Source organism: Choloepus didactylus, chromosome 17 (genome assembly GCF_015220235.1).
Source record: "Choloepus didactylus isolate mChoDid1 chromosome 17, mChoDid1.pri, whole genome shotgun sequence".
Classification (NCBI taxonomy): domain Eukaryota; kingdom Metazoa; phylum Chordata; class Mammalia; order Pilosa; family Megalonychidae; genus Choloepus; species Choloepus didactylus.
In genome coordinates this window covers 73886306-73906807 of record NC_051323.1, presented here as the reverse complement: position 1 = coordinate 73906807, position 20502 = coordinate 73886306, and the positions used below count along the sequence as shown (strand labels likewise).

The following is a 20502-nucleotide window of genomic DNA, read 5'->3' as shown; positions in this document are numbered from 1 at the left end:
AGTTCAGGGAGACACATTTTGGACGGATAGATTATCTGTTCTCCTGCTTCGTGCCTAGCAATAAACTCTTTCTGTCTTTGAAACCCTGGTTTCAAAGGAATTGGCCATTTGAGCGCGTCGGGCAAAAGAACCCACCGCACCTCCCTGTAACAATGCTGAACTCACAAGGGCCAAGAGAGGAAGAAAGTGAAGCCTGGGGGAGACGAAACAGTCCCACTCAGGAGAAACTAGGTGGTCAGACCCAGGCCCTGAAGCAGGTGCTCTGATTCCAGCCCTATGTCATCATGTCTTGGGGCCAGGTGAAGGGTTGTGGTAAGAGGGTCTTGAACCCCAAGCTCTCTCCAGAGACAGTAAACTGGTTTTCACATGTATAAGGATAGTTTTTCTTTACAGTTTTAAGGCTTTTTTAATGATTAAAAAGCAATACATGCTCACGGAAAAAATACTCGTTTTACAAAAATACTTACAATATAAAGGGACATGTATTTCCCCATCACCCCAATTCTTAAGATAACTGCTACTAAGAGTTTGGAGTCTATTTCACGAGACCATTTTCTCCATATGTTTTATATTGCATCTGTGTGAGCTGTTCCAATGTGTGTATGTGCTGGAATACAGTTATGTACTTGTAATTGTCTCTACTGAATTAACTTTTAGAATGCTGGGTCACAGGGTATATTTTAAATCTTAAAAGCTGTTGCTAAATTGCTTTGCAAAAAGGTTGTACCAACTTATACTGGTATATAACATGCGAATAACAGATTTAATTCCTCAAAATGTAAAACCTCCATAAAAAGACAAACATCATGAGCCAAGTTAATACAAATAAAAACTGGAAAAATCCCCTCATATATGAAAATGTCTGACAAATCAAAAATTACAAATAAAAGTCAATAAAGGTTTTAAGAAATAATTATACATACAAATGGTCCATAAGCAGCATATAAACCAATATTCAATCTAACTCAGCAAAGAAATCCAAATTAAACAAAAGTAACATATTATTTTTTTACCCATCAAATTAAAAAAAAAATTCTAAAAACTGATGCTACCCAGCAGAGTGTGGGGACAAGGAAACAAGCTCTCTCACAGACTGCTGAAAGAGGTGTAAGCTGGTTCAACTTCTGCAGGGCATTTACGGGCTGTATCAACATCTGAATGTATACAACCTCTGACCCAGCAACTCCACTTTTAGGAACTGATCCCAAGTCAGAAACTACACATGTGAGCAACAATTCATTTAGAACATTCAATGCAGTGGAGCTAATAATGGCAAAAACTTAGGAACAGTCTAAATACCTATATCAATCAGAAATTAAATTACATTAAAAGCAGACAAAGGAATACTTTGTAGCCATAAAAAATGATGCTGGTATATTTACTCTTTTTTAGTATGGGAAAAAAATCCATAATATTAAAAATGTATAGAACTATCCCATGTATATATGTATATATATATCTCATACACACAAGCCATAGGAAAAATTCTGAAGATATGTTTCAAAATATTAATGGTATTTATTTCTACATAGTGGAATAACAAGTAATTTTTCATTATACATTTCTGCAATTGTTTTAACAGTATGCATGTTTACTTTTATATTAAGGAAAGCAAACATTAAGACCACTTCCATTTAAAAAGGGATGGGGAACACTGAAAAGTTGGGAATCAGTAGACCAGACCAGATGGTGTCCTAAATACTTTCCCATTATAAAATTCTGCATGATAATTTATGCTAGGGAGCTTGTTTCTCATGATTTAAGAAAATTGCTCAAAATTCATTCTTTCTGTGGGGCTTCTAAGGAGGCTAAAACACAACAAGAAATACAACATTCCTTATTCACATGATTTTTTGATTCTTTTAATAATGATGATGATTAAATATTGGGAGTACCAGGAAGGGGTAGAGAGAAAAAAAGAGATGATAAACCCCGAGCCTAAGCTGAGCCTTTCTCAGGTTTCAAGACTCCCAAAGAACCTCAGTGCAAATCTCCAAATTTAGGTCCTAGAGCTAGAAATAGAGAATCACTATTCTTAAAGATGCATGTATGTAATATAATCCACTGAAAACAAACACTGCTATTCCTGGATTGTAACTGCAAGAGAGAAACTAAGGCAAATGTAACAAATTAGACTTACATTCAGTTGTCAGATGAAACAGTTATGTAATTTTTACTCATCACAAATATTGTTATGGTTTCAACTCTTATCGGTTATATATGGTATAAAATAACAACAATTAAATAATTACCTCTCCTATGAAGACTACTATAACACAGTCCAACTTCTCTTCAGGATACAGATTGTCAATAAGGGAATGAAGAGTTTCTATGAGGTAAGATTTAACTTCTCTCTTCACTGTGGGAATTCCCATTACTATTGAAACTGAAACAAAATAATGATAGCAATTATATAAAAATATTTTACAGTGACAAGTTAGAAAAACACTACTGTTTCAAAAGTATTATACCCTCTTAATTTGATGGACATAATTGAGGGATCAAAACATACTAAGTTTCAGAAAGAAAAATAATCAAAGGATACAAAAGTACAACACCTATAATATTATAGTTATTTTCCACATGGCTTAACCATAAGAAAAAAAAATGTCAAAGAACTGATAAAAATTAAAGAATTAAACCTCATATTAAAAACAAATGGCTATAAAGTGTAAACAGCAAATTTTATTAGACAATTAGAACTTAGGAACACTAACCACATCTTTAAAATTCATGTCTATACGTTGACTTCATGTACCTCCTTCTAACATGCATTGACAAGGGGACATCACTTCTGTGATCTCCTTGCCAAAATGCATAACCCCAATTTAACCACAAGGAAACATTGGACAAATCCAAATGGGGGCAGGGGGATTCACAAAACACCTGGCCAAAGACAAAAAAAGAATGAGGAGCTGTGCCTTATTGGAGAGGACTAAGGAAACATGATAACTAAATTAAATGGGATCCTGGAACACGAAAATAATAATACAAATACACAAATACAAATAATTTAAACACAACAAATGGCAAAATCTGAGTGAGAGCTGAGGTTAGTTAACAGTACAGCATCAATGTTAGTTTCCTGGTTTTCATCACCAGGAAACTAAGGTTATATAAACGTTATATAACATTATATAAAACGTTAAGTTTTACATAATTGGGTGAGGATAAAAGAAACTGTGTGTACATTTTATGCAACTTTTTTAAAACCTGAAATTATAATCAGTTCTACTATGAGGCTTGTTTTGAAAATGCATATTTGTTCCAACACGGTTAGGATATCAGAGAACCATTGGAATATAATGTGAATTTCATATTTGCTTATGTACTATTTCCTCCTCAACAAACACTCACTAGGTGAATTTCTGCATCCACCTGGACCAAGTCATGTGGAAATACACAAATGCACACAGTTCAAACATCTACCAGTTGCCTTGGTTCACTGTGTGCTATGAACCAGACCCACCCACATCTGGTGTTAAGACCTGATGTCAGATTTCAGATAACCTGCCTCATAACACTTCACAGTAACCTAAAAGCTGGCAACCGTTCCGAAGCCTACACCCACAAGCAAACGGCAGGTCTTCTCAAGGAAAACTGTACTACCATTTTTATGTTTCTTATCTTTTTTATGTGTAACTTACAAAGTTCTGAGTCTTGTGTGTTCCTAATCTCATTTTTTCATTTTATTGCACAACTGTGTATAGTGTTGTGATTTTGGGGAACATATAAGTTGTGTTATAGCAGATCCTACTGTATCTCCAAGCAAGTTTTCAAAAGTAATGTCTTTAAAACATTCCTTAGTGTTCTAAGTATTATATGTCAATACAGAAGTAATTTGCAAATGTTTCATATTAACTTTAGAAATAAAGTTTTAATTACATAATAGTTTATTAGAGATGCTACAAAACACTTTGTGGAATCCTAAAGCTAGAAGGAAGCCTGAAACCCCAGATCCAGTAGTCTACACCATCATCCTGCTGCCAGGAAAGCTGGGGCCCAAAGGGTTTAGGAGTTTTCTCCAAGGTTCCATGCCCCATTCCTCTCTCCCATTTAGGGATGAAGCGTTTTCAAGAACTCCAAACGAGATTTTTACATTTGTTTTGCACCTACTTATTGCACACCTACTACATGCAAGGTATTATTCTATGGAGTTAGGGATATAATGCTGAAGAACACAGATAAGGCCCCTGCCCTCAGGGAGCTTATATTCAAGAAGGGGGAAAGACAAGTAAATAATATAATCTTGGTGGGTGATAGGTGCCACACAAATTAAAGTATGGTCATGAGAGGAAGAGTAACGGGGAGACGTGTATCTCTGTGATAGTGGGGTCCGGGAAGAGCTGTTTGAGGTTCTCACGTGACTGAGCTGGTGACTCACAGAGAGTGAGCCGAGCAGCAGCGTTCTCTGAAGAGGAAACAGCAAGACACTGAGGAGAGAAACGTCTTCACACAGTCAAGAAACAGCAAGTCAGACAATGCATCTAAAACACAATGTGCCTAGATTCAGAGAATTGGGGGTCAGATCACGCGCAATCTTAAATATAGTTTTAAATTCTCATTCCAAGAGAAAGCCGTTGTACAGTTTTAAGCAGGAGAATAACATTTCTGATTTGAAATTTTAAAAGATAGCCAATTTTGTAGTGAATTGATACAAAAATATAAGAGTAAAACCAATAGGGGGAAATCAGCTAGGAAGTTATCGTAGGAATTAAAGAGAAGGATGACGGGTGTTCGAAGAGAAGGAGAAAAGTGGACGGATTTGGGATATTTCTGGCGATCCTCACCCAGGACAGACGAGGGAAGGTGAGGGGTCACGGGGACAGGAGTAAGAGGGTGGTGGTCTTTTACTGAGAACAACACACCTGAGAGGGAGGACAGGCTGGAAATCAAGAGTTCTCTTTTGTTCTTTGAGATAGCTATAGACAAGAAGAACTACCCTGAAGGCCCATTTCCATATACTTTAATCTAGCTCAGAATTTAAGTAAAAAGTATTTTGAACATTTAGAATATGGATTTAAATATAACAACTATGATGTGAAGCAATCCTAGGAAACGTTGAACTCCTATGAAATTCAAAGACTTTATGGAAAAAAAAAATACATGCTGATTCAGGTTCACAAACAAAAATGGTATAAAGTAATAATTCAGTTTCTCTATTCCTTACTACCCTCTTAGGGTTTTTGGTTGTTTGTTTTGTTTCTTTTTTTTACATTTGGGTGGCATATTTTGAGTATATGCCATTTTTTCTGAAATATACTGCTTTGAAGCCAAAGTTTAAAATCTTTACGTTTTAAACCAAAGCATTCAAGGACTCCAAAAACACTAAAAAAGTGCTAATTTCAGCCCAAATTACAGAATTATAGTATCCATGCTTGTGATAATTCACAGAATACTTCTTGTCTGCCCTGCCTTCTGGGCATGTGGTGAGACTGTACTTCCTGTCCTCTGGTGCTTGGTGTCCTTCTAAAGGGATGGTGTGGAAGACGGCAGCACAGAGGGGAATGGAATTTAGGTAGTCCCCTGGAACAACTAATAAACAACCAGGAACAACTAGTAAATAATCTGGAACAACTGCTGGGGGATAACCGTGACTGTCCACACATCATACACCAACCTGGATTGGGAGGAATGCCCGAGATCACAGCATAAAATCTGTAAGTAAAAACTGCGGAACCACACAGGGAGCCCCTTCCCCCCATGGCAGGCTTAGCTGCAAAACCTCGCTGTGGTAGAAGGCAGCACTCTCCCAGCAAGCAAATATAGCTCAGACCAACTCCAACTGGGGTTTTTATTAACAAATGTGGACTGCTGAATACAAGCTACAAACCCCCAACAAGCAGACAAAGGCTTTTAGTGGCAACTGACCTAAAAGAACCAGAAGACTCCACTGTCCCAGGAGGGGGAACCCAGAAAACCAGGTGTTACCTCTGGCCGACGAGTGAATCTGGGGGGCAGTGAACTGGCTGTGAAAGGGGGCTTTCTGTCCCTTTTCCTCTCTCTCAACCTGAGGGGCTCAATGGAGAGAGCCTCACCCATTTTCAGTTTGCAGCTCTCTGACCTAGACAGGGGAGGAGATAACAGAGCCAGAGAGACAAAAAAACTATTCAAATGCAGACGACAATTCCCTAGGGGGTGTATCTTCCCTAAGAGGAAGGAAGTAGTGCCCAGCTCTACTACCAGTCTTCTCTTCAGAACCAGACCCCAGAGCCTGGGGGAAAACAGCCAAAACAGAAACTGAAGGGGCCACACCTCCTTACAACAGTCAGGAGCAAGAGACTGACAAGCACCGCCTGCTGGGCAGGTTAGGAAAAGCACAGTGGCTAGAGGCCTCACAGGAAAGTCTGTCAATCTCTAAGACACACCCACAGGGAGACTTGAAACTGAATAGAACCCTATTCTGAGATCTGAACCCACTCTGGTCTGGGAAAATCTGATTACGGTAACCAAGGAAACCAGATGCCTAGACAACAGAAAACTACAATCTACACTAGGAGAAACAAAGATAAGGCCCAGTCAAAGGAAAAAACTTACACCTCAATCAAGATACAGTTGAGATATTGTTTCACTTTAATGAAAGAATCTATTAAAGATTTTCAAAGAAATATGCTAAATCAAATAAAAAACCAAATCAATGAGTTCAGGGAAGATATGGAAAAAGAGATAAAGACTATAAAGAAAATACTGGGCAAACAGAAGGTAGAAATTGAAAGTTTGAAAAAACAACTGGCAGAATCTTTGGAAATGAAAGGCACAACACAAGAGATGAAAAACACAATGGAGACATACAATAACAGATTTCAAGAGGCAGAAGAAAACACTCAGGAACTGGAGAACAAGACACCTGAAATCCTACACACAAAGAACAGATAGGGAAAAGAATGGAAAAATATGAGCAACATCTCAGGGAATTTAATGACAACATGAAGCACAAGAATATACATGTCATGGGTATCCCAGAAGGAGAACAGAAAAGGAGCAGAAGCAATAATAGAGGAAATAATCAATGAAAATTTCCCATTTCTTATGAAAGACATAAAATTACAGATCCAAGAAGTGCAGCATACCCCAAACAGAAGGGATCTCAATAGGCCTATGCCAACAAACTTAATAATCGGATTATCAAATGTCAAAGACAAAGAGAGAATCCTGAAAGCAGCAAGAGAAAAGCGATCCATCACATTCAAAGGAAGCTTGATAAGACTATGTGCGGATTTCTCAGTAGAAACCATGAAGGCAAGAACGAAGTGGTGTGATATATTTAAGACACTGAAAGAGAAAAACTGCCAACCAAGAATCCTATATCCAGCAAAACTCTCCTTCAAATATGAGAGAGAGTTTAGAATATTCTCTGACAAACAGACAATGAGATCAAGTTTGTGAACAAGATACCTGCTCTATGGGAAATACTAAAGGGAACACTATAGACAGACAGAAAAAGACAGGAGTGAGACGTTTAGAACATAGTTTTGGGTGACGGTAGCACAGCAATGTAAGTACACTGAACAAAGATGGCTGTGAGTATGGTTGAAAGAGGAAGGTTAGGAACATGTGGGACACCAGAAGGAAAGAGGAAAGAAAAAGACTGGGACTGTGTAACTCTGTGAAACCTAGAGTGCTCAATGACTGTGATAAAATGTACAAATATGTTTTTACATGAGGGAGAACAAATGAATGTCAACCTTGCAAGGTATTAAAAATAGGGTGGTATTGGGGAAAAAATACAATCAATGCAAACTAGAAACTATAGTTAACAAAAACATTGTACTATGCTTCATTTAACGCAACAAAGGCAATATACCAAAGCTAAATGCTCATAAGAGGGGGACATAAGGGAGGGGTATGGGACTCTTGGCATTGATGATGATGTCTGACTCTTTAATTCTACTTTAGTTCAATTCTTTCTTTCCTTTTGTTGCTTTTTAGCTGTCATGGTTTTTTTTTTTCTTTTTTTCTTTCTTTTTCTTTTTCCTTTTCTTTTGTCTCTCTACCTTCTTTGACTCTTTTTTGTGGAAGAACTGGAGATGTGACTATACAGGGAACCATCAGTTGTTTACTTACGACGGAAGGTATGGTGGGTGAACAAAACAGTCTTAAAAAAAACAGGTTGATAAAGAAACCTTGAGGGCACTATTTGGAGTGAAGTAAGTCAGACACATAAGGACAAATATTGCAGGGTCTCACTGATAAAAACTAATTATAATATGTAAACTCATAAACATGAAATATAAGTTACCAGGATATAGAACGGAGACTAAAAATGGGGAGCGGTTGCTTATTATGAGCAGAATGTTCAATTAGGTTGAACTTCAGTGTTTGGAAATGGACAGAGGTGACAGTAGTGCGTTATTGTGAGAATAACTAACAGTACTGAATGGTGTGTGTCTGTGGTGGAAAGGGGAAGCTCAGAGTCACGTATGTCACCTGAAGGAAAGGTGGAGGTTAAAAGATGGGAATGTATAACACAGTGAATCTTATGGTGGACAAAGTCTGTGATTAACTGTACAAATATTAGAAATCTCTTTCATGAACTAGCACAAATGTATGACACTATAACTAGAATTTAATAATAGAGGGGTATATAGGGGAAAAATACACCTATTGCAAACTATGTACCACAGTTAATAGTATTTTAATCTTCTTTCATCAATAGTAACTAATGTTCTACACTAATACTATGAGTCAATAATGGAGGTGGGGTGGTTACAGGTATGGGAGGATTTGAGTTTCCTTTTTTTTGTCTTTATTTCTTTTCTGGAGTAATGAAAATGTTCTAAAGATTGACAAAAATTAATCGTGGTGAGGGATGCACAGTTGTATGATGGTACCGTGGGCAATGGATTGTGCACTTCGGATCATTGGATAATTGTATGATGGTATGTGAACAATCTCAATAAAATTAAATTGAACAAAACAGGATGGGGTGGCCCGTGCGCTGTGACAGCTAGTGGGTCAGCTGTGTAACTTGGGGGCCGGGCTTTGTAACTGCAGGTGGACACCTTCGGAGCCAGCAGAGTGGCCGGTCACATTTGAGCTGGTGGCGGGCCTGTCGCCCCAGGTCCCGGAAGGATCAGTGAAGCTCAGTCCTCCTGCCAGCCCTGAGGGGCGTGCATTATGAGCAAACAAATAAAACCTTCACTACTTAAACCACTGAGATTTAGGGGCTGTTGGTTACCACAGCGCATCCTGCCTAAGCTGTTGGATACACTGCTCTTCTCTGGCTCACCACCCAGAAAATGTGCGTCCTCTAAGGGCTTAGTTCAGAAGAAATACGCTAAGAGAACAACATGGCCACCCCATCCTTTTAGAGGGGACCAGACAGAAACAGAGCCAAAGAGTTGGGACTAGGTACTTTGTTCAACGGATTAACTGTCCAGTATTTCCAATGTGAATGCTAATTGTTCGTTTATTATGCATCTGCTATGTACCAGGCAATCAGAAATACAGTCATAAGACAGCTAAGGCCCCTGCCTCGTGGTGCTTATAGTTTAGCAGAATTATCAATTACTATTTCAGTCTTCTTTCAATTTCCTGATTAGTTTCCAAATTCTAATACGTCTGGAAAATCAAGAAAAACTTAGGAACAATCTTAATTTGACCTTCTCAATCATAAATCACTCGGTCTCCTTTCAATTACAACTAAATTACTTTCCTTTTTAATATTCACTGCTAGTCAAATATTTTTAGCCTATAATGCTTCCTTATGGTTCGACCTTGGTCACTTACTCTTGACAGTCTATGCTTCTTCTACTGTCTACTTGTACCTTCTCTGCCTCTGTCTTCCCTGGCTTCATCCTTCTCTTCCCTCAAACTAACTGCTGGAGAACCTTCCAGGCTCAGCCCTAGGCCCCAGGAGATCTCACCCATGCCCAGGTCTTCACAAACCATTAATATGCAAAGGATAACTGATAAAATTAAATGCAACTCAGACCTTTCCTTTGAGTCTCAGATTTAAAAATCCAACTGCCTGGTTGACATCTCTGCTGCAGTATCTCAAAATCACCTCCAAACTTAATAGATCCAAAATTTAATTTATGATCTTCTCTTGTGTGGTGGGGTGTGGAGCTACACCCCAGAAAAACATGTTTTAATCCATTCCTGTGGGTGTGAACCCATTGTGAGTAGGATCTTTTGATGATCTTAATCCTATTAATGGAGTTCTTTATATGAGAATGAAATTCAGACAGACAGAAAGCCAGGGGAAGCAAAAAGCTGAAGGTCAACAGAACCCAGGAGAGCAGGGAGAGGCCAGGGGAGGCCTCCATGTGCCTTGCCATGTGACAGAGGAGCCCAGGAGGGGTCACCAGCTGCCGGCCCAGAATGCCAGTCTTCAGGAAGAAGCCTTTGCCTTGATGATGCCTTGATCTGGACTTTTTCCTCATCTCAAAACCATAGGCCAATAAATTCCAGTTGTTTAAGCCACCCCACCACATGGTATTTGCTTCAGCAGCCAGGAAAACCAAATCATCTTGCAAACCCTTTTCTCTTCTATTGCTCCCTATTTCAGTAACAGCCCCACCATCCATCTGGCTACTTGGTCCAGAAACCTGAGACTTATCCTTGACCACTCTCTCTACCTCAGTCCACAAACCAGTCTATGAACATGTTCTTACGTCTGTGTTCCTGTATATTCCAGACAACACTTAGATTCATCTTCCTTCCATCTCTTCTACTACTACAGTCCTACAACCACAGCACTAGCACTACACTACTGTTCTACTACTACTACACTACCAGTACAACCATACTATGACTACACTACTACCACTCTACTGCTTCTGCTACTACTATGACACTGTAGCTCCCACTAGCTTACTATTATGCCACTGCTACCACTGTACCACTAGTACTATACTACCACAACTACTATATATTACTATGCTACTAAAACTATGCAGCTACTACCGCACCACAATGATGAAGATGACTGTGGTACTACTATACCACTACTGCTACGCTACTGCTACTGTCCTAGTACCACTACTCCTATCCTACTATTACTATGCTACTACTACTACACTACCACCACTACTAGACTAATTCTACTATGCTATTACTTTTATACTACAACATCTACCACTACTGCTACTATATTACTACTACTGTACTACTACCATATTACCGCTACTGTACTACTATTTTTACTACTACTATACCACTACCACTACCACTATACTACTGCACTATTACCCACTACTACCATACAACTACCACTACTAGTATACTATTTCTACTACTACTGTGCTACTACTACTACACTATAGGTTCTACTACTACTACCACCGCCACCACCACCACTACTATGTTACTATTTACCACTACATTACTACTACTATACTACTACTTTTACTACTAGTATTATGCTACTATCCTTACCACTGTACTACTATCACTACTACTGTACTACTACCACTACCACTATTGTACTACTTCTGTACCACAACTATTACTATCACTACTAGTATATTACTACTGTACCACTACTATACTACTACCACTACTATTATACTACTACTGTACTACTGCTACTATACTACTACCACCCTATTAATAATACACTACTAATAACAATATACCACTACTACCATCACCACCACCTAGTGTCCAATCCCATCCTCTCGCAAATGGATCACTACAGCAGCCTCTTAACTGGTCCTTCCTCATCTACTTGTCTTCCCACAACCTCAATCATTCTTTCCATTGTTGCCAATATTATCCTTGCAAAATTTAAATCTTATGAAGTCCTGCTTAAAATCCTTCATCAGCCTGCAAGACCCTGTTTGTACTGACTCCCAACTTACATCTCCAGTGACATCTTTTTCCATGCTTTCCCTCATTCCACATGGCAACTATGGTGGCTGTCTTTCATTTTCTAGAACATTCCATGTTCCCTCCCATCAGGGGGCTTTTGTGGTGCTCTTCTCATTTTCTGGAATATTTTTTTTCTCCCACTGAGGTAGACAGAATAATGGCCCCACAAAGATGCCCATGCCCTCATCCCAGGAACCTGTGAATGTGTTACCTTATGTGGCAAAAGGGACTTTGCAGATGTGATTAAGTTAAGGATCTTGAGACGGGAATATTATCCTAGACTTTCCAAGTGGGCCCAATATAATCACAAGGGTGCTTATAAGAGGCAGGCAGGAGAGTTAGGGTGAGAGAAGGAGCTGTGATGATAGACGCAGAGTCAGAGAAAGACATGAAGATGCTACACTTTGAAGATGGTGGAAGGGCCAGACTCAAGAAGGTAGAAAACGCAAGCCATAGGACACTAGTACAGCCATCTTGACCAGTAAACTACATAGTCTACAGATCTCAGGTCAGGTGTCTTTTAAGACTTCCCTAAACTCCTTAATTATGTCAAATGCCCCTTTTATATATTCTCAAAGCATCTTTCCTATCACTAAATTGTAATTTTCCTCTTATATAACTGACTATTTGATTAATGCATGTCTCCCTTACTAGAGCGAAGTGGGAACCATGTCTACCATTGTGTACCAAAAACACCTGAAAAAGTGCCTGAGACATACTAGATGCTCCCTGATTTTTATTTCTGCAAACACTGTACTTGTGCTGTCCTCTACCAACCAGAGGAGCCACTGTGACAGGTAACCTGCTGAGGGTCTTTTCTCTGCCATCCTGCTCAGCAGGGAATGGATCTGTGGGTTTCTTATTTCAAAGAAATTTTCTCCTATTTCATACTTGATTATTTCCTCCCTTCACTCTCTTTGTTCTCTCCTTCTAAAATTGCTATTAAATGGATACTAGAACTTTTCTCTATATGCCCATCCTTTGTTCTCTTTCTGTTGCATTCTGGAAGAGCTTGGAAAAGATTCCATCTTCCTGATCACTAATCTGATCTTCGGCTGTGTCTCCAATGCTAATCATCTATAAATATAATCATTGAAATAAAAACCACAAAGATCTCTAATTTGATCCTTTTATAACAGGCAGTTATTGTTTTATGGGTAGGGTATCCTCTCTCATCTTTATAAAAATATACTGATTATATTTTATTTTTCAATCCTCTTCTGTTTGCTCTATGAACTCAATTTTCTTGAATATTAAGTCATTCATGGTGTTGGCTTTCTTAAATATCTGGTAACTCCTAGCTGACAAGATACCTTTTAGCATCTGTAGTTGTTTCTGTTTACTGTAGCCTGCCTCTGGGAATTTGGTGGGAGGATGGGGAGCTGGGTGGGGCGGAGGCTGGCTTTTTCTTACTGTGGATGTGAGAATCCCAGACCCTCTCCTGAGAGTCAGTAGCTACCCCAGGCACTGCCCTGCCTCTTTAGCCTTAGGGAAGCTTAGCTGCTCTGAATGCTGTTCCCCAAATAACCAGCCTGACCACTGAAAAGAACAGAATTGTAAGCAAGAAACAGTTTTCCTTTAATCTAAAAACCAGAAGTCCTTAGCATAAAGTCCCTAGACAGGTTCTGGGTGCCCGTAAAATCTCAGAAATTACAAGCAAAAATTATTTTTACATGTGCATTTTTAAGGCAAAGGTAATCGCTTTCCTAGGATGTTCAAAGAGTTTTACAACTCTAAAAATGTTAAAAACCACTATCTAAGAATCTAGGAAGGGAGATTTTTCATGCAAATCTGGAGGTTTTCCTGGTCTTTTCCAAGTTGTCTGCTTGTTCCACCTTTCAAAAATAGTGTCAGTTTTATATGAATGTTGACTAATGAAAAGCTAGTTGACCAGGATTTTATTACGCTTATGGTGGATAAAATCATGCAAATAAACGGGATGGAAAAAGTGACTTCAAAGGGAAGACAGAGAATGGAATACTCATAAATTTATAGCAGGCTACCATAAAAGAACCTCCTAGAGACTTTCAAAGTTTTGAATGACTTCTAAAACACTTCTTCTTTCTTTCCATTTGATATTTTTTTCAATGAAGATATAGTCTAACCCAACAAATACACAATTGGCTAAGGTATCTTCCCCAAATAGTGATTATTTAAAGGAGAGATACAATATCTGCTTTACAAACAATTAATAATCAATGTTCTAAAGAAAATAATTTAGAGTATACTGCATATCTCATTAGTCTGTCCATCCAGCATTGCAGAGTGCCTGGCCCATGCCCAGGAGCTCAACAAATATTTCTTGAATCAATAAAGAAATGCAAGAATGAGTTAGTCTGAACAGGATTATTTTAAGAGTTACCATTTCCTTAGGACGATAGTATATAATTTTAAATGATTAGTAAAATAGAAAAGTGGCAGAATTAAAACACAATGGATGTAAAAGTTTATACATATAGATCAAATAATGAGAAAATCTGACAAAAAACAAGACTGCAAAATACCTAAGAATGCAACTGAATCAATAGCAGACTAAATCAGCTTTTTAAAAGCATTAACATAAAACCTAATCTCAATATCTATGAAGTAATCATTTTGTTATCTATTAAAGACTTATTAGAGAATAAAATATTTTGGTCTCTGCATTTTAAAACCTACCAAGAAAAGATTAACAGAGTCAGAATGGAGTGGCAAATAGGTCCTATAAGGAACATTCAAGAAGCTCTGGCGACTCTGACAAGATGAGGGAAACAAATCCTACAAATTATCTATGAATATATGAGAAAAAGGAAGCAAACCAAAGTATTTCTACTATTGCATGAAAGGTTAAATAAGAGGGATTATATACTTATATCTCTATAAGAAAAAGTAGGGGCAGAAATAAGAAAAACCTTGACATGACTGGAAGAGGTAATAATGTTGAAATAGGATACAAGAAAGAAAAAAAAAAGTAGCCTCTTTACCTTCCAAATCTTTAAAATAGAAAAATAACAAAGGTTTAAAGATTATATAGCCTGGAGATGTGGCCTGAAGTACATTTCTCAAAATCCTTTTCAGTTCAATGACTCTGGTCTATGGATAAAAATGTGCAACTCCTTTCATCATGGATGAAATAAGACTTATTCAGAATAAGTCCTAAGTTACTATGCACAAAGAAATAATTTTTATTCTTCGACCTGCCAGACTTCTGACGGTCAACATATACCCCAGATGACAACTGAGACCAGAAGTACAAACAAAATAACAAAATAAACATACCTCCTGTTCTCCCATTGCCAATCTGCACAGCAGGTTGAAGGCTACCTTCGTTTTGCAATAAATGAGGCAAATGATAATAAATATTTGGCACTTGAAGAGAATTTTTGCTTGTTAACTCCTTTAATAGCTTTAAGGTGTTATCTGAAACACAAAAGTATAATTAATCCACAGAACACCTTACCTTATAGAAACAGCAGTAAAAATTTTTGAGAACTAGAACTAAGGATCTTCTTTCCTAATGTCATACATTGGTGAATAACATCTTCATTCTGAATAAAAACTACACTGTTGTAACCAGAGTCTTACAGGATCATGACATTGCTAAATAGTCTGAACACAGCCAAGGTCAGACAAGTGCCACCAAAAGGCGAAGACTAATCATTTACCTTTAAAATGTGTCACAAACAGACCATAAACTGCAATCCATTTAAGAAAATGTAGTAACAATTACTAACAATTATCACCAACAACAACTTTCACTTTCTTTATGCTGTCACAGTTTACCAAATTTTTACATGGAAGAAATATAGAGAATTTTTTTTCCAAAACATTCAAGTTAAATAATTTAATCAACACAGATTGAGATGTTTAATACAGGTCATAACTTTCAAATAGTTTCAGTTTTCATTAGAGGAACCAACGAATCATTTAATATAATACGAAATAAAACCTCTATAGTATAAGAAGTATTTTTTAAAAATTTCATTAAACTAGTACTTAGCCTTTTAAATTAGGAAGTTGGCAGAAAGGACTTACAGCCTCAATTAGTTCATAAAAAAAAATATGAAAACACTCCATTAAAAATAATGACAAGAACTGCAAATTCACAAAAGAAATGCAAATGACTACAGTACATGAAATAAAAGTTTAACCTTATGAATAAAGAAATAATCCTATATTTTATATATGATGGTTCTGTAAACCTACAGCTTATCTAATAAAAAAATAATAATAATTACAAACTACAAGATACCACTTTGTACCTACCATATTAGCAGAGCAAATGAGAATGTTAAATGTTGGTGATGTTTCAACCATTCAAAACAGCATCAAAAACTAAAAATTTCAGTAATTTCCTCTTTCAAGAACTAAGCTTTTATATCAATTTTGATCCAGCCAGGATGCTGTGTCTTTGGAAATCAATAGTTATCCAAACACAGACCCTGTTCTCAAGAAAGTCACAATCTAATGAAAATAACTGGCAGGCTATCAGAAATGCAATCCGATTTACATACAAAGATGTTTACCCCGAGTTATAAAATGGAGGGAGAAAAACCCCCTAAAGAACTCATTCACTTATTCATAGAAAATATCTAATATATTATGCTACCTGATTAGCTGGCATATTACCCAGCCATTAAAAATGGTAGTTTGGAAGAATATTTAACAACCTGGTGAAATGTTCATGGTAGAGTTCTAGAGTAAACACCAGGCTACAACGCACAGACACAACTCTGAAGAAACATATGCTTGGCAGAAAGAATGGAAGGAAACAAAAACGTTAACAGAGATCACCGGGCAGCAGGCTTATGGGTGATTTTTTTCCTTTTCTATACCATTCCATACTTTGAAATGTTACTGTGAGGCAATACAAAGTTTATAACCAGGCCTGGAAGCAAGGAGCATGACACTTTAAAATTAAGGTAAGGCAGTGGATCTCAAGATAAGAGGAATTAGTAGTAAAGGATTAGAATAGCGGGTGCTAAATGAAAGAGGAAATTATTCTAGAAAGATTATACAAAGTTTGAGACTAGTGAGTACCTAGATCAATTTAATTATCAGAATAAGAACAGCACAGACACAAAGAGATGTTTGGTATTCATCCTAATTGGAACAGAAATTCTCAGAGAAGGAACAGGTCAGATGCCTGAAAAAATTTTTTATAATCCATTATAAAACCACGTATTTTTTATTGTAAATCAGATTTAAGATCTCTAATTGCTTCAAATGGCCCAAAGATTCCCCAGAGTCCACCTGCAGGACACATAAGTGACAACATAAACATGTATAAACACTAAGTTAAATTAGAATCTCATTTTTGAGACGTTTTCAAAAGATACAGGTTCTTCGCTATTGTCAATGACACTTATATAACTGTAATTTAACTTAATATTACTCTCAAAATGAAATTTAGCAATTATAAAAACCTGTTTTATAATCTACCGTAATAGAAAGTTTTGCATGGTGATTTTTTTCTCTAATTACTAGATTCACCGAAGAGGGTAAGAGGGTAACAGATGCTGACTGATAAATTACTCTATGTGACTTTCAAATAAAATATTTCACACAACTGTTTCAGATAGAATCTTTTTCAAATAGTAAAAAATACCATATATACCTGAAAATTTATTCAGGGCATCCTTACTTCCATTTGTTTCGGCTCCTACCCGCCTGAACTTCTGTACAATGGTATTTAACTCAGAAGAACGCTGTGAGATTCTGTGTTCGGCTATTCGAAGACGTTCTTTCAAAGCAAGAAACTCTCGTTGATAAGCTATTAGTTTTTCTAGAAAAGAAGTGTAAAGTTCTTAGTGCATCTCTTCAAAAACCAACTACAGAAACAAAACAGAACTGAAAGCTTAGAAACTTGATTTAAAGTCATATTTTCACAAGAAAATATTTACTTACGTATTTATTTATTGCTACAACTAAACATTTCAAAAGCCCCAAATGGTAATACAACAAAGCAACCACTAATTCAACTGTAAGAATGTGCGCACGCATAACATAGTACTTCAGAAATTTAAAGATGGGAGAAAAAGATACAGTTTTCAAAATTAACACTTCACGCATACTAGTAACATCATTTCTCTAAAAGTACAGACAACTATAATGACCCTATTTGTATCAATCAGATAAAGAGATGAAGCAGATACTGATGACAAAATATATAATGATATGATACACATAACATCTTTTATAGCATAATTGCTAACTTCAATAGGCTAAATGTTTTTTCTGTATTTCCTATTCTGCAAAGATTTCCCTAGGCCAGACTTTGATCAAATTTCTGATCCTTAAAAACTCAAATCAGCTAGACGTAAGACAACCTCACTTACAAGTCGTTCATGTTCGTAATTTGAGAGAATCAGAGGTCAGGTCCAGAAAATAAGAGTGGATTCGCTGAGCACAAATGCCGTCGTTGAAGCAATGGGTATAAATGAGAACTCCAAACCTAGCACCAGGGGAACAGGCCAAGGACAGAAATGAAGGGCAATATCCAAGAGATGGTGAGAGAAAGAGGGGAGGGTTGAACTGCATCCCCCCCAAAAAGTCATGTTTAAGTCCTGTGAATCTGAATTATCTGTAAACAGGGTCTTTGGAGATGTTATTAGTTAGCAAGATGAGGCCAAGCTGGATTGGGGTGGGCTCTAAACCTATATGACTGGTGTCCTTACAAGGAGAAAAAACTTGGAGGGAGGGAACGAGGGAGACAGCCAAGTGACGGAGGCCGAGCCTGGGCTATGCCACTGGCCAAGGAGCCCCACAGACTGTGGGCCATGGCCAGAACCCCACAGCCTTCAGAGGGAGCCGGACCCTGCTGACACCTTGATTCCGGACTTCCAGCAGTGATAAATTCCTGTTGTTTAAGTCAACTGTCTGTAGTACTTTCTTACAGCAGTCCTGGGAAACTAAGGGCAAGAGAAGCCACTTATCTCTTTCGACCAGCAGCAGGGAGTGGTAACTGAGGCCCTGTGAGTGCACGAACCACTTCCACAACCTTCTTAAGAGAAACAAGAACATGGGCTTTCAACTTCTGCATAGAGCTAGAAGATCTCAGGATGCTATTCTGACATCTAAACTAAACCTTAGCAAGGCCTTTTTAATTTAACATTATAATCTGTTTTATTCAAGGACAGATTCAGTAAGAAACATAATTTCCTAAGAAATTATGAAAATGAATCTACATGTTTCATAAAGCTGTCTTAAAAACACCGTCAATTAGACTGTCCCTTGTCCCTTACATAAAGACCCACATAGTAAATACCTCTTAAGAATTTGGTGGCAGGGAAAAAGTTCTCTGTTGCCTAACTGCTATGCTTCCCTACATGGAATAACGGAAGCTATGTAGGCCACTCTGTTTTCCTTAGCATGCTGGCTTTAGGAGGGAGGAAGGAGAAAGGGGGCTATGATTGGGAAAGGGCAAACAGGGAGCTTCAAGGTGCTAGCTATGTTCTATTTATTGACCTGGGTAGCGGTTAAATAAAATTCAGTAGTATCCATTCATGGTTTAGGCACTTTTCTGTACGTATAAATTCACAGTAAATTTTAAAAGGTTAAAAAAACAATTCACAATTGCAACAAAACTATAAAATACAAAAAGAAACACAAGATTTATGTGAAGAAAATTATAAACCTTTTTATCAAAGCATACAGAAGAAGAATAAATGAAGTCATCAGTTATTTCTGAATGGAAACACCCAATCCTGTAAAAAGATGAATCCTAATCTAAGCTAAAGAATAAATCAACTCAATACCTTTCAAAATAACAATGGAATCTGTACGAAACTTGACATGTAATTCTAAAATTTATTTGGAAGAGTTGAAGTTCAAAAAGGGCTAAGAAAAATCTAAAAACTATTGAGGGACTTGCTCTGAGATCAGAATATACTAAAAGGTCACAGAAATTAGAAGTGTGGCCTGCCTAGCCCAGACAGGGGTAACAAGGACAGATCAGTCCAACAGAGCATGAGTGAACTGTCCTTTGAGTTCTTCTCTCTTTGCCTGGGCAACATTAGAATTCTCCCCTTGACACTTAAACAGTGCCTAGATATTGGATTCCAAACACCATCTGCCTTTAAAAAGAGCTAGAATTATTTGGAGAAATAACTGATCCCATGGCTGGGACAGGAAACTTTAGGATGAATCTGGAACTTCCAGTCTGTGTCAGCAAGTCAGGAAATGCTCAAAAAAGATGATGGAGCATGTCAAAAGGGAAGAGGCGGCTACATAAGGGGCTCCCACTGGCCAAATTTGGGACATTTTAAGTACTGAAGCAAATAATGATGGCCATGGGTTATAACCTATTGAATAAAATGGAAGCCGTTAGTCTGTATCATTAATAGAAAATAAACAGATGAGGGAAAGGTCTTTCTTAGAGCAGAGTGCCAACTGGTAAAGGTAGAATGAATGATGAAAGTTGGAAAACTACCATTTTTTTGCAACCATCAAAGCAATAAACAATTCAAACAAGAATAAAAAATAGATACTAAAACCAGTAGGTGAAGTTTTGATGCGGAACAGGATATTTATGTCATCTAAAAGAAATGCCTCACAAAGTAATTATTGGTTACAAAGGGCTAATGCCAATTTTACCGTGGAGAAACCTGGCGGGTGTGATTTAATCAAGTGACCAACATTCACGTAAGCAATAACAGAACAGACGTCCCATGTATTACACCAAGAGCACACCTCATTGATGTGGAATTC

General features: G+C 37.5%; 1 protein-coding gene across 2 annotated transcripts in view; it reads right to left on the bottom strand.

Annotated features, from left to right (window-relative positions):
* The window catches only part of MGAT4A (alpha-1,3-mannosyl-glycoprotein 4-beta-N-acetylglucosaminyltransferase A), a 146695-nt gene that overhangs the window by 62108 nt on the left and 64085 nt on the right, over nt 1-20502 (bottom strand). For both annotated transcript variants that reach the window (XM_037807832.1, XM_037807831.1), the window contains exons 3-5: nt 17411-17578; nt 15073-15213; nt 2253-2386 (exon numbers count right to left, since the gene is read on the bottom strand). In XM_037807832.1, the coding sequence (XP_037663760.1) occupies nt 2253-2386; nt 15073-15213; nt 17411-17578 (443 nt within the window). The remainder of the gene's footprint in view (nt 1-2252; nt 2387-15072; nt 15214-17410; nt 17579-20502) is intronic.